This window comes from Chroicocephalus ridibundus, chromosome 6 (assembly GCF_963924245.1).
Source record: "Chroicocephalus ridibundus chromosome 6, bChrRid1.1, whole genome shotgun sequence".
In the NCBI taxonomy this organism is placed as follows: domain Eukaryota; kingdom Metazoa; phylum Chordata; class Aves; order Charadriiformes; family Laridae; genus Chroicocephalus; species Chroicocephalus ridibundus.
In genome coordinates this window covers 37,148,455-37,163,439 of record NC_086289.1, presented here as the reverse complement: position 1 = coordinate 37,163,439, position 14,985 = coordinate 37,148,455, and the positions used below count along the sequence as shown (strand labels likewise).

The 14,985-nt window shown below is 53.8% G+C and overlaps 1 protein-coding gene across 1 annotated transcript in view; it reads left to right on the top strand.

The window, feature by feature from the left end:
• Positions 1-229: 229 nt before the first annotated feature.
• The window catches only part of CDH23 (cadherin related 23), a 212,293-nt gene continuing 197,537 nt past the window's right edge, over positions 230-14,985 (top strand). The window contains exons 1-2 of the mRNA XM_063337560.1: positions 230-267; positions 10,334-10,405. Of these exons, the coding sequence (XP_063193630.1) occupies positions 10,339-10,405 (67 nt within the window). The 5' untranslated portion in view covers positions 230-267; positions 10,334-10,338. The remainder of the gene's footprint in view (positions 268-10,333; positions 10,406-14,985) is intronic.

Genomic DNA, 14,985 nt, shown 5'->3' with positions numbered 1-14,985 from the left:
GGAGTCCTTGGGGCTGGGGTTGAGGCTGGGGGGGGGTCGGTGGAAGCTGAGGGTGAAATTCCGGTTACCTGGGCAAGGGGCGCTGCGCCGCTCGGGCTCCTTCCCCTCCCCTTCCTCCTCCTCCTCCTCCTCCTCCCCCGCCGCGGCTCACTCGGCTGGCAGCGCGGCGGGGCCGGCAGCCGCCGCGGGGAGGAGGAGGAAGGGTGGGAGGGGGGGGGGACATGGGGGGCTCGCCGCTGACAGCGGGATCGCGACCGGCTGCCACAGGTAATGCCCCCCTCCGCGAGTTTTCCTTATTCCGCCTTTAATTAGCGAGGCGGTGTGCGTGTGCGCGGAGGATGCGCGGAGCCTCCGCGGAGCCGCGGGCATCTCCCCCACCCGCCCCGGGGGTGGCTTTGCGCGCCGTCCTCCTTCCCAAACCTCCCTTACCTGCTGCCGCCGAGGGGACAACTTCTCTGGGGTGAGCCACCACCATCATCGTTATTTTTTTTTGGCGGGGGTTGTGGTGGGGGGGGAGAGTCTCCGAGAGCGGGGGTTTCGATGGCAGGAGGCGGGGAGCCCGACCTTTTGGCAAAATAATAACAATAACAACGTGCGTCGGTGTTGTCCTGCCCCTGGGACAGCAGCACCGTCCCCAGAGTCCCCCCCCCCCCCCGCCCCATCCCACCCCGGGCTGTGGTTTGGAGCGGAGCTGGGCGGCAGGAGGCGGCCAGAAGCTGCAAAGTTTCTCGGGCGAGCCGGCGCTGAACTTCTCCAGAGGCGCAGGGATGCTGCCGGGCTGGGCGGCCGTGGAAAAAGGGTTGGTTTTTTTGGGACGGTGGGTTTTTTTAATTATTTCTTTTTTTTTTTTTTAGTCCCCTCAAAAATATATTGAAGGGCAAAACAGCTTTTCAAAAACAACAAATCTTGCCCCGGATGGTTTCTTTTTATTTCTTGAGAAAACACTTTATTTGAGATTTTATTTTTTTTTCCCTTTGCTTGCTCCTCTTTCCCTTACTCCCTGACAGAGCCTGCGATCCTCTCTTATTTAAATAAACGTTTTTCTGCCCACCTCCAAATACCAACCGCCGCACAAATCCAACTTGGCGTTGGCCAGGCGTCTTCAGCTTTGAACCGCCTGGAGTTGTCGCCGGAGCCTTTATTGTCAGAAAAGGCTCAAACTTCAAGAGTTTTGTCCCCACGAAACCCAGCCAGCTGCATTAGGTCGCCCCTCCTTTTCCCTTGCAAGGTTCAGGGGGGTTCCTTAGGGGTGCTTCGGCTCGTTGTGGCCAGGGTGGCTTTTCCCCTGATGCTGGTCTTCAGTTTGAGCCACACGGCACCAACGCCTTTGTTGCGATCCACGATTTTTGGATGCTTACAGGGAGGTAAATAACAGCCCGTGCCTGCTTGTAATTAGAAACACAGGTGTGGGGCTTGACTGCTGGCATTTAATTGGGGAAATACAAAACCTGGGCTGCTGGTAGTAAAGACTTGTCTGAGGAGAGGGGGATGAAAAAAAAAAAATGAATAAGGCTGCTGATAGAAAAGGCAACAGTTCTTTAAAAAAAAAAAAAATAAAAAAAAGGAGAGGAGGAAAAGCAGCTCTGGGGTACCTTATTTGGCCCGATGAAAGGATGCGGAGGCTGGGGTGATGGGCAGGGGAACAGTGAAGCTGGCTGGGGTGGGGGCAGAACCCAGGGCTCTCCCACGGGTCCCCTGGTGGGAAAGGCAAATCCAAAACCAATCCCTGTGCCAGGGACGCCCGGGGGTGCTGCCAGCCCCCCCCCCCCCCCTTGCCAACCATCATCGCTTCCCCAAGCCTCATCTCTCTTACCCACCAATGTATTCTTGGCAGGGGGGGTGTGATGCTGGAATGGGAAGTTTTCTGTGCGGGTGTGTTTTACATTGTTATTTGGGTGGGTTTTTTTCCTTGTTTTGGGGGTAAAGCCCTGTCTGGCAGCAGATCCCCAGGGCAGGACGGATGTCAAGGGGGTTGGGGGGGGCTGGCAGAGCCACCGGTGACCATTGTGTCCTGGCTGTGTGCAATTATCCAGGGTCTTCCCGGCACATCTTACGGCAGCCGGGGACACCTCATGCGCGTGGCTTCAGTGAGTGATAACGCCACGAGATAGAGCTGGTGCGGGAATATTATTTTTTTTTATTTCTTTTTTGTGGAGCAAGGCATTGCGATGGGAAACTCACATTTGTCAAAATCCGGGTGGGTGTTTTAGGGGAGGGAGTTTTGCTCTGTTCTCTCCTTCTCCCCTGCCCTGGCGGAGAGGAAATCCCTTCACAATTCCATTTTTTCTTTTCTCCTCCGCCCGCCTCCCTCCCTCCCCAGCGCAAAAGCTCTCTTGTTTCAGGAGGCAAACTGTAGGTCTCGCACCACCAAGTCGAGATAGTGTCGTGAAAATACAATGTTTTGTTTTAAGACCAAGTTGTAAACACACTCCCTTTATGGGAAACTGTAAAAATTGATGTTCTTGTTTATTATTTTTTTAATTCTTTTTTTTTTTTGGTGATAAGTGGGTGAAACGATGTTTGCAAGATGTGGGACCTGTGGAGCTCAGCAGTTTGCTGTCGCCGGGTCTGGGAAGGGTACCCATGTGCCGAGAGGCTGGGTGTTGTGTCCCCCCTGGGGACGTCACCTGAAAATAGGAGGGAGGTGGCACCAAAATGTTTTCTGCTGCTCAGCTGCGATAATTTAGAGTGAAGCCCATGGTATGGCAGCTCCTCTGCTGACTGGGTGGAGGTACGCAAAGAAAAAGGGCGTCTTAAAAAGGGTTTGATTTATGAAGTTTCTCATATGTTCTGCGCAGATGGTCTGGAGCACGGATTATTTTTAAATTTAAGGAGCTTTAGGGTATGGGTTTGTCTTGATGAGGGGTTGGCCTGTGGCCTCTCGTTAGGGTGTAAAATATCCCAGCTGCTCACAGCCCGGCTAATTGAGCTGGAGATTTGCTCTCTGAGCACAAATAGTTCACAGCGCATCCCAGAACTCTGCAGTTTTTTCCCTACTACAGTGTCCTGCTTCCTGCAATGAGACTTTTAATAACGTTACAGGAGGAGGAGGGGTTAGTTTGGGGTTTTTATGTCTTAAGACCTACAAATACTAAAATTCATGCCTTCACGCTTGCGTTGCCGTTGGACCAGGCTCTGCAGCCGAGATGGGCGATGCCAGTGGTTAAGGCTCACCCAAATCATGCAGATGTGCTGGAACCTTGCCCATGGGTCAGGAATGACCAGGATGCTGCAGCGGGGGCTGGAATAGCATTTGTGCCCAGGCTGAGCTCGGTCACCGTGGGCAGGAAACCTCGGGTGGTGGAGCCTGGTGGCTCCCAGCCCGTGAAGATGTTGGCATGTGGGGTGCTGGTGGGTGCTTGCTGACTACAGTGTGCTCCACAAGCGATCAGAGGGGCCATCCCGTGCACGCTTTGTCTATTATTCTGCTAGATAGCCTGGCAGGAGCATCTGCTTGGACCCCTGCCCTGGGGCCAGGGATCCTCTTGGATGTGTCTTGTGATGGAAGCTCCGACCTGGCCTTGGGAGGGCTGTGACGTCCCTCCCCAGCCTCTGCCCAAGCCAATGCTGCAGTGAGCTTTTTTTTTTTCCATCCTTAGCCTAAATTCCTTTGCCCTGATCTGTGTATTTGCTGTAACGGTGGCAGGAAGATGTCCTGCTTGGAGTATGCTGGGGAGAAAGCCACTGGGGGTGAAATCCTGCTGGCAATGGCGGGGGGAGGGATGCTGGTGCCCGGGCTGCTGCAGCTCTGAAAAGGACGTGTGGGAAAGGGACTGGACAGCTTGGAGGGTCCTCAGCCACAACTGGGGGCCCAGGGACATGAACAAGCATGTCACCGGTGATGAACCGCTGTCATTAATCCAAATAACTTCATCTCTGCTGACTGCCTTTGCCTTTCGGTGTGAGCCCCTGCTCTTGGAGGGGCTGCTGTTTGGGATGGAGGGATTTTTTGGGAGGGAATTTTCCTCCCAAGTAGCTCCATCTTCCTTTCCCCTCTGCTGTCTCTACTGCTGGATTTTTTTTATCTTTTTTTTTTATTTTCCCCCTTCCCCTCCTAAAATTTCAGCTGGGGTGTGATTAGCCGCAGCGTGCCCACGGTGCGACTCCATCAGGCGCAGCCTGGCTTTCATTAGCCGCAGCGGCCAGCGGGCCTTGAAAAGGTCTGTCGCCGCAAAGTGCCTCTCGCTGGAAGTTAAGTGAGCTTTGTGCGAGAGTGGCAAGGACACTTCTCTCTTGATTTGGATGAGGCAAGAAATGGCCTGAGAGCTTTAGCAGCTCGGGTTGCTCAGTGTGAAGGTGTGGGTTGATTTTTTTTTTTTTATTGGTTTGGGTTATTTTTTTTTGCCCCCTCCTCCAAAGCCACCCCTGTTTCTCTCTCTTTTTAAGTTCTACCTTTCCAGCCTGCGGCTGGAGTTACCAGAGGAATGAACGAATAGCCTTGTTGCTCCTTGATAGCCACACAAGCATCCAGCCTGGGGCTTGGGAATAGCTGGAGGCAGGGAAAGCGGTCGAGATCCCGGGGGATGCGCGTACCCGGGGTGCTGTGCTGATGGGGGCTTGGCGCGGTGTCTGCCCAGATGAGCGCTTGCCAAGGAAGACAAAGTGAAATAACTAACCTGTCGTCTCTGGCAGGGCTTGGAAATGTCGTTTGGCTGCTGATTGCCAAGAGCTCCTGGTCCCGTGCCTGATGGCTTGTTCTTGACGTTGATAATGAGGTCTTTTATTGCGTTGCTTGCACTATTATGGGTGTGCTTCCTCCTGGGGCTGCAGAAAGGTGATGCTGGCCTTGGAAGCTGCGCCCCTGAGTGTGGCAAGGGGGGAGGTGCCGTGCTGGTCCCTGGGGCAAGTGCTCCTGCGCTGTGGGGGACAGCCTGGGCCAGAGGGCTTGAGCAACAGCCATCTACCATGTGTTTGCTACGCATGCTTATTACTCTGTAAATGGAGTGGGCAATATTTAGATGAGCACTGGCCTCCCGTTGACCAGCAGGCTCTGGGTCAGGCCTTCAGCATCTTTACCTTTGCCACTTTGTCTGTCGTTGTGTGTTTTTAAGAGTCTAGAGGGCAGATCCTGTCTTACAAGACCAGACTGTGCATGCAACTCCACGGAGTTCAGCTTTCCACCTCCTCCTAAAGCAGTCATTCCCACCTGTCTTCCCCACCCTCCTTTCCCCCCCCCCCCTCTTTTTGTATTCCTCCAAGCTAAGCTCTCTTGTTCTTGGCTGCTTTTTCACCTTTTCATCCCTGTGCTGCTGCAGCCCGGGAACCAGGAGAGTTGGGAACCTCTTGGCTTGGTCTCCATGCCCCATCCCAGCCTGCCTCCCAGTTCCGGAGCTCCTGTTCCAGCTTTAGTGAGGTGTTGTGATGGAAAATGGTTGCTACTCTCATCATAGGCATCATAGCAACCGGTGCTGGAGACTCAGTAGAGCCTGTGCTGCCCCACTTAAAAAAAAAAAAAATAAAAAAAAAAAATAAAAAATTGGGTATCTCTTCTTCCATCTACCCAAGAAAGATGCTGCCTTTGCTGTGGAAGGATGGGTGGCCATGGCTGCTGCAATGGGAACGCCCCTTCCCAAAGCCCCCAGGGTGTTATTTTAACAAAGCGTGGCTGAAGAGGTGAATTGGATGCTTCTGCCTGTAGCACTGAATGACTTTCCTTGGGTACCCCATGGTTGGGGCATGCTGCGGCAGAGGGTTTGTGTGTTGCTAACGAAGAGCCGGGCAGTTATCTTACCTAGATTTTCCATCTCGTGGCATATGGAATAAGCATGGATATGGAATATCTTGTGGCAGTTGCAATGACTTGGAAAACCAGTTTCCCATCCAACCCAGGCCAAGTTTTCCTGCGTGGACTGAGACCTTCAAACATAACACTTTCTTCTGGTCTTGGGCTGTTGGTTGAGCAATGTGTTAATGTTATCTGGGAGCTAATGCTTGTCTCCTGTGGGAAAGCACACCTCCTGCAGCCCCCAGCACAATGTTTCCACTCCTGTCCTTGTTGTGAAATGGGAGGAAACTGCTGGAAATGTGGGAAACTTTGGTGTTGCTCATTGTTAGTAAGTAACAGTTCTTCCCCTGCTGGAAGAGAGGTCTGAACACCACCAGCCGGGATGCTCAGATGTCGGCTTCGTGGGCATCCTCCGGGCTGGGCCGGGGTGGGTGGGTGGGGGGGCAACACCTGCGTCTCCAACCTTGACTTTGCTTTTGGGGTGAAGGAAGGGGAGAGAGAGCATCTTCCACGCTCTTCCCCCTGCAAGCATCACCTCGGGGGTTAGGTGGGTCACGGCAGCCCCGTCCCCTCGCTCCCCATTCTGTGTGCGTCCTTCCCCCCCCCCCCGCCAACGCGCAAACAAATACGCTGGCCTGTATTTATTTAACGAGGGGAATTTTTTCCTTCTCTGCGGGGAATAGACGAAAAAAAGGGCAAATTTTTTCACTGGGAACAAATCTCATTTTCAAGAGTCCTGACAAAATGAGCCATAAAATTACAATATTTCAAAGTGCTTCGTAATTCTAGCGCGGACGGCTCTTCATCATGGAATCTGAAAGCTCAGAAAATATAAAACTCATTAGATTAAAATAAACCACCTACCGCGCGGAAGAAAAGCTTATTTATCAATATCAATTTACTTCTGATTACCCTGTTCTGCAATTTGTTATTTTTAGGAATTATGATTTGTGTATAGCCCATGCCAATATGTGGAGGGAAGACAAAAAAAAATTAAAATTAACTTTTACTTTTTTCCTTTTGAATTCTACTTATTGTGAAAACCTGGCCAAGAAGCAATAAGGAGAAAAGGTGAATTTCTAGTGGCACTTCCATTTGAGGAGCAGAGGGATGGGAAAGCTGGGAAAGCGGGAGCCGCTGGGTTTCAGCATGAGGTCCGAGCGATGTGCTTTGCTGAAGGAGGACCCTGGGGGTGTTTTCTCTGATGCACCTTTGGTGGTGGGTCTCGGTGGAGCTATCTCCTGACCCTCTTCCAAGGTGGAAGAAGCTGGGGAGAGCAGGCACGGATGGCATAATGGAGGGGGGAGAGGGGCCTTCCAGCATGTGGCTGGATGCTGTGGGGCATGGTGGGACTCTGGTGGCATCTCAGGGGCTTCCGCTCTGCCTATGAAGGACCGAATGCTGCAGGTGGGCGGTGATGGCTGCTGGGCTCCCCTCTTTGAGGGGCAACATTGGTGCTGCATTGCTTGGACAAAAAAAAAAAAAAAAAAAAACTAACTTTTTGGGAAGGTGCGTACAGTTTCCTCGCCTGGAAGCCGTTTGGGAGATGCTTTGATTTACACTTTCATTTCTTCTTTATGCTCCTGGAAAGAGCGAGGAGCAAACAGAGAGGCTGACGCTGTAAATCCTGAGGCGCGAGCGCGGCGGTGCCGTTCGGGGAAGGGAAGCGCAGGTTTGGGGGGAGAGAGGGCTGGGGGCCTGGGGGGGATTAAAGGTGCCAGCATCTCCGCTAGCGCGGCACAGCCGCCGCTCCGATGGAGGCAATTAAGTGTGTTTTGTGCGCGTTCGAGCCGTTCTTGTAGGCCAGCACCCCGACAGCGCGTTTAAAAATAACCAATACAGGTGCACAGCCTGGAAGCTGATGCTGAAGCACCTCGAGAGCAATAGGTGGCCCGGGCTGGAGAAGCGGGAGCATCTCTGCCTCCAGCTTTTGTCAGGGCTGAGATGCCAGAAGGCTCTGGGAGCCTTGTCGCCACCTTTGCTGGGATTAATGTGTGCCCAGGACGGGAGCACGCGCCGGTCGGCCTCCGTAGCCATGCAGGTGGGATCTTCGCCATGCTCAGGGGTGCAGCGGGGAGGAAAAAAAAAAGCTGTTTTCCAGGCTTAGGAAGGAGGCGTATGGCGCAAGGGGGCTGAAAAACCTCTGCTTGACCTGAGCCACTTCCTAAACTTTTGAGCCTCGGGACTTCTTTGTAGAGCGCTGTTTCAGTGGCAGAGTCTCCTCCGGTTCCCATCCATCGCCATTCAATGCCGCTGCTTCCCGCGCCTCGGGGAGCGGTTGCCAGCGGACTGGGAAATCTCTGGTTTAACATCAGTGCTCCTGCAGGCAGGAGACAACAGTTCGGTGCCCAGCGCCGACTCGCCCGGAGACGTTATTATCATGCTGGGAACTGCACCGAGTGCTTCCCACCCAGAGCCTCTTTCAGGCAGAAGGTGCAATTTAATATGCTCTTAGTCACAACTTTTAAGTTCTCCCCGGAGATTTCTCAATCCCGTTCCTAAATTTGCAATATTCGAGTGAACCGTCTCGGAGAACCGGTGAAGAGCTTCAATATTAATGAAGACAGACAAAATCAAAATGACATTTCAGGCAATTACTTACATAATGAAGTGACTGACTCGGAATATACAATATTTAGATTTATCATGACACTCAAAAGGGGATGCTGTCAACAGCCTTTATTTCTACATCAGGCAAATTGTTTTTCCACTGCCCTGTTGCTTTTTAAATGTGGTCTGTGAAGCCGGAAAATGATGTTTCCGCTCACTTGGCCTGATAGCTGTGTGCTGTGTTAGAAGAAAGTTAGTGTTTTCCTCAATGGCATCTGTCCATGTCCGAGATTTTTCCTCTGCCTGAAACCTATAAAAGAAGGGGGATAACTGAAAAATTCGGGGGTTTTCTTTGTTAGAAGTGTCTATTCGGTTTTTGCTGGCTGAATCTGAAGATATAAAGGGCCTAGTAGGGTGTCTGGTTCCGGGGGATAGAGGTATTTTTTGTTTAGAAACTGGGTTTTTGGGGGCTCTGCTGGCATCCAGCATTCAGAAGACAGAAACTTGCCAAGGGCTCCTGGCCGTGTCTCGCAGACCTGTGTCAGGTTTCCCAGCGAGACTGGCACGATACACCTACAAGTTAAGCAGTGCAGATCCCAAATGCCTTCTCGGGCCTGTGACGAATATCCTAAAGACGCATGGAAAAAAGCCGCAGGGCCGTTTTTTCTTGCCTAGGCACAGACCTCTTCCTCCTAGGGACTGTCTCATGGCAAAATAGCTGCAGAAGTTGGAATTTAGGACCTTTTCTAGGGTGATAGAGTTGTTATGAGCTGTCGCTTCTGACACATCCACCAGTAACGATAAAATGGTGTGTGTGGCTGTTGCTTTGAAGCTTCTTTAGGAGCATCCGCGGAGGTGGGGCAGGGATGCCGGCTGCCTTGCAGAGGGATGCTGGGCGGAGGTGGTACCCTGGGCTTACGGATAAGGATAAGCTGGCTGTCTGGGCGCTCCCCAAGCGGGAATCGCACGGGTCGCTGCGGTTTGTTGAGGGCTGCTGCTCGAGTGATCTCTTCTCCGGTCGCTGGGTGAGCCAAAACCGGCTGTGTGTACAGCCGGTCGCAGGCGTAACAAGGTCCCAGCCTGGGCTGGTGAATGGGAGATGTGATTTATTGCTCAGGTCAGCCCTTGGTCTCAAGCGGGAGCTGCCTACGTGTTGAGCGCTGGGTTCGCCGCTGTGTTTAACCCCCCCCTCCCCCCCCGAAAGGCTGGCTGTCACCTACGCGCTCTGCCTTTCGTGTCCCTGCGTTTGCTGGTGGGGAAAATGTTCCCCCAGCCCACACCTTTCACAGCACCCGCAGAAATAGGGAGAGCGTTAGAGAGGGGTCTCCGAGATGTCCTTACCTGTTTCAGGCTCTGCCTGGGCTGCCAAGGGGATCTGTATTCCCTATATACTGTATGTAAGGTACAGGGGTTATACTTCTAGCGGGAGGTGCCCCTGCCCAGGGCAGGGGGTTGGGATTAAATGATCTGTAAATGATCTTGCAGACCCCCCATCCCCCAGGCAGTTTGAGAGGTTTGAGGGGCTCTGCTTTGTCCTCGGACATGCCGGGGCCTCTTCAGTGATTCTGGGTCAAGCTTCCCACGCAATTTTGCCAAAGCATCCTAAATCCCAGCGCCGGTGGCTCGCTGCTGCGTGGTTCCCGGGTTGTGGCGGCTCTCTCAGGTGGCTCGGCTCAGCCTCTGAGCCTGACCGTGGAGGTCACAGTGGCTTGTCCCCTCCCATGAGATGAGCTGATAAGCTTTGGAAAGTGGAAAATAAAAAAAAATAAAAAATCACCTATGCTAGGTTAATCCTGTTTTTTTGACTTGACCCTGGCCAAGAGGATGGTTGGGGCTGCAGGTACCAAGAAAGTGGTGGTGGTACTCCTGGGTGAAGTGCCCTCTAAAAAAGCCAAGCGTTAACAAAATGTTGATCTCCCGGGTGTCGCCCTGTGGCCGCGGGGCTCTAAGGTGCAAGGTGGGACAGGGCTGCATCCCTGAGCCTGTGCCGGGGGGGATGGGGGGGCAAGGTCATATCCATAAAATGCTGGACTTGACACTGCCTTTCTTCTTTGACAGGAACCATGAAGCGTCCCACTGCTGCCGGCAGCTTTCTGCTTCCCCTCTTGCTCCTGGAGCTGCTCCCTTTGGGTAAGTCATCTATCTGTCCGTCTGTCCAGTGCCAGGCTCTTCTATCCCCGCTCGGGTCTCACATTTGTGAGGTTGCTGCCTTTGTGGTCTCCTGGTGAAAGGCAGAGCATCATTGCTGTTGAGATAGGGAGATGTGCCTGGTACGGGTAAGTAGACCATCCATCTCCATTGCATGTGGCCCTGGGGACCTGTGCGTTGTGCTCCCGTGCAGTCAGTAAAAGGACCCACATGGCATCAGATGGCCTGTGCTGGGAGGGGTTGGGAAGAGGCTTGGAGGAGGATATGCTGGTGAACCCAAGGGTGGTAGATGCTCCTGGTGTATCTCCATGGGAAGACCTTGGCAACTTCCAAATGTGGGGTCGCGAAGTCAAAGCTGGTGGCGGACCTCGCGATGCATCCGGCGTTAGGTCCTTTTGATGTAAATTAAACTTAAAGGGAATCAGAGGGAGCGGACACAAGGCAAGGACGTAAACCAAAAGCTTGTTAGCTGTTGAGCAGTGGAGGTATTGCTGGCAGGGCTCTCCCTCTGCTTTCAGCAGCAAAATTCTTACCCGAACTGTGCTTTAATGTATGCCGCGCACGGAAATAACGCCTCTCCGAGCTGCCTTTCTCATTCCAGCTGGAGGGAAGGGCAGGGCTTTGGGCAGGCAGTACCTCGGTGGTGAGCTCTCCTCCCACGTCTGGGCTCTGCCCCACAAGCGTGATGCTCTCGGTCTTCCTCCCTCCCTGGGGTCCAGCCTTGGGAGCCCGTGGGGCAGGACAACCGCCTCCTGGTGCAGCGAATGTGCCTCTTGGGCCGGGCTTTGGCGTATCCCGGGATGCATAAGGACTGCAAAGCCCCGTGAAAATTGGGATTGTTGCATGAATGGGCTAAAGCTCCCCGGGGGCGGGGGGAGAGGGGGCTGGGGTGTGCGCCTGTGTGGCACTTGCTGATAAACAATAGTGAGCGTGTGTCCATTCGATAGCACTGTGCCCTTTGGAATGAAGGCTTTTTTTTTTCCCCCTTCTCTGCTAAAGCCTCAAGATGGCTGGCCCAGATTGGCAGCCTGATTAAGCAGTCAGCGGATGACATTAGCTGTGACTGACAAGCGCAGTCAATCTCCCTCTGGTGTCGTATTGGATCAAGTATAGCCTCTCCACTTAACTGCCCTGTCATTCCTCTGGAAGGGGGGAAAAAAAAGTGAGCAAAACAAAACAAAAAAAAAAAAAAGACAACCCAGCGGGTCCTTGGCCCCAGTCTTGGCCCCCTGGAGAGAGCGCTTGCCATGAGTGGTCCAGTACATCCTGTTGGAGGTGGGATGGTTTGGCTTGCCTGGGTGGGGACGTGCTCCTTCATCCTTCCCTGTCGCAGAGCTGGTGTGTGCCTGGCTGGACATGGCAGATAGGCAAGAGCAAGCCCCAAAGCCTTGGAGGGGGCAGTGCAGGGAAACGAGGATTTGGGGGCTTGTAGATCCAGCAGTGTGTCAGCCCCTCTCTCCTCAAACCTACTCTGCCCGGGGCTTGGTCGTCACCTCCCCGAGGAGTGCCTGTCCTCAATAAGCGAGCACTGGCACCCTGCTTTGTTCCTGGGATTGGGAGAAGTGCATGGATGCCCTGCCACAATGCCCTGGGGACTGTGGGTGATGGAGGTCCTCCCCCCAGAAGACCTGCAAAGCTCCCGGTGAAGCGGTTAGCAGGGCAAATGCAGAAGTGCAGCTCGGTGGGTTTGGCAGAGGATGGTTTAGCTCTGGCACGGCGGTGGAGTCTGCCTGCTCCTACCCAGCTACCGCTGCAGTCACCAGAGATGGGCAGAGACCTTCACCATCTCCAGGCTAGGAGGGGCTGAGGGGTGCTGGCTAGAAGAACGCCTCCATGATTACCGTGCTCTCGCATCAGCGATGGCCAAGGACAGGAGTACTGACTCTGAAGGGCAAAGCAGCAGCAGGTTTTACAGGAATAATGTGGAGCAGGCGTGGAAGACACGCAGGGCGGAAAAATCTCCCAGCATGTCGAAATGTTGATCATGATCCCTTGAGAGCCTGTTGGTAGCACCTGAAGGAGGAATAAAGGGTTACAAGTGTGTGGTGGACGCCATGGTTTTTTGCCATGCACCTTGCTGGGGGACCGTGGGCAAGAGCCGTGTTGAGGGATACAGTGACGGAATAACCCAGGGTATAACTGGGTGGTTGTGGCAGTCTCGCAGAAGGAAAATCTGGCTGATGATCCATTAGATGAAGCCACAGGTGATGGCTGGATCACAGCAGTGCCTTTGGGAAAGCGTAAACTTGCTTTTGGGGTGTGCAGGATGTGGCTGTGATTCCCAAATTAATTTGTGTGAAAGGACCGGCATGCCCGGAGCCAACATTGACAGTCCGGGATTAAATGTGAAAGGGAAAATTCCTGGGATCCTAGACTAGGTGGCAGGATAGACGTGTGGAAGACTTGTGTTTCACAGCCTGGCGAGGCTTTTTTTGGCAGCAGCCAGGTTACAAGAGGAAGACCTTATGGCCAGACCTGAGATGGGGAGAAGGTTCCTGAAGGTGGCCCAAGGACGTGTCCCTCGGCAGTGGTCAGGGCTGTGGAGGAGCTGGAAAATAGTGGTGGCTGGGACAGGGGTGTTTGGGCAGGGACAGGGCTGATGGGGCTGTGGATTCAGCCACAGCAATCCCTCTTTTATTTTTTGGGGAATAGTTCCATTTGTTGTAGCATGCATCTTTTGACCTGCATTCTTGTATTTTCTCAGACGCTTTCTCTCCATTCCCTTTCCACCTCGCACCGCCCTTCTGAACGCCGAGAGTCTGGCAGCGCAGGGATGGCCTTGCTCTTTATCCTGGGATTTGCAGCCCGGAGCAGAATCCTGCCTCCGGACCCTGCTGCAGCTTTCCCCAGCTGGGGAACCCTCTTCTCTTACCACGCAGATCCTGTGTGCTTGTGGGCTGGTGGCTCCAGTGCCTCCCAGCACCCGATGCAGCCGGGTCTGGAAGATGCGACTTATATTTAGTATACTGATAATATTAAGAAATACATTTTGACGTAGAGCAGCTTGCAGAAGCAAATCCCCTGCGGGAAGGGGCTGCTTGGTGTGGTTTAGCCTCATCTCCCCTCTTTAGAGCCTGCCAGACAGGTACGAGTGCACTTGGAAGCCCTCCGGAGATGCCATTAGCTCTAAATAACCCATTTTGTCGGGGTCCTTCTCATTTTCTTTCCAGGTACTTAACTCCAGCGGCTGCAATTTAAATGTGCCTTTGCGAGAGCGCTGCCTTTAGTGCTTTTCCCTCTTCTCGAGGTGTTTAACAGAGCGGGTGCCTCGGGAAAGAGGGCAGTGCCGAAAACCCCTGCCTTGAGACGGAGGGAGCCCCGTGGGAGCCCAGGCTGATCCTCCATTCCTTGATTCCCCCCGCCCCGAGTGGGTTTCCCATGGGTGCTGAGCGGGTTTGTGTGGGAGCACAGCTGGGACCTGCACCTGAAAGGTCCCGGGAGCGTCTCCCTCCATTGGGAGCCTGGGAAGGCGAGGAGGATGCTGAAATGTGGTCTGGTTCTTGTTCCTTATGGTGGGATGCTGAAGCGCAGGGCAGGAAGGTGGTGGCAGACTCCAGCGTGGTTAGGAAGGAAACCTGGACACCCGATTTCATGCGGGCTTTGCTCTCCCTTTGCCCGAAGCAATGTCTTAGCTACTGCAGCGTGGCTGGGGTAACGTGGAGGTGATGCTCTGCACTGGCTGGATCCTCATCTGGTGCGGCAGGGGTTTGAGAGGGGGCGTCACGCTGCCGCTTGGCTGGCGATTTTTAACACTTGCACCGTCTTGGGTGTTTTGGCTCAGCTCACACCAGAGGCGGTTGCCAGGGGTCATGGGGGAAGCGCTGCCCCATCGCGTCTAGCACACCTCCTTGCCCAGGGGCCGTGCTTGGGACCCCAGTCCTGCCTCTTCCCCTCCTGGGACTGGTTCCAGGGACCCCCCATCAAGGGGGCTGAGCTGTTTTGGCCAGACCGGTTCAAACCTCTGCTTTCCCATGTTCTTGGTGCCCGGCGGGTGAATGGCATTTCTCAAAGCCTGCAGGCTTGGCCGGCTCCGGCTGCGTATCGAGGAAAACCCCTCCCTCAGATGCAGCCCGGTCAACACCAAACCTTCTTGGAAAATCACCGTGTTTCTCTCCCGCCGCCTTGTTTTCTGCCATTCCCTTGAATGGTAAATCTTTCCCGGTTGGCTTTTCCCCCGTTTCAGGCCACGATCGTTGTTCTCCTACGTGCCTGTGCGCTGGATTCTGTCACCTAATGAGGCTGCGGTCGGAGGGCAGGCGCGTGAGCTTCCATCTCCGTGGAAAAGGGAGTAGAAAGGAGTGAGCCTGGTTATTAAAGGTGAAAGGAGGCAATTAGAGGGAAAGGCGATCGGGCGATGGGAGAAGGGAGGTGCACTGGGTTTTGCTGGGATGGCTGACAAGGCGAAAGGCTCTCAACCGTGGGAACAGAGCGAAGGTATTAATCATGTGCTAAAACAATAATTGATGTTCGTCGTCCCCGAGCTGTTGGCTTCCCCTTCCCCTCTGCCTTCGCCCTGCTGGAGAAAATACTAAAAGAAGAAAGGCCGGCGGAGGGAAGGGGCT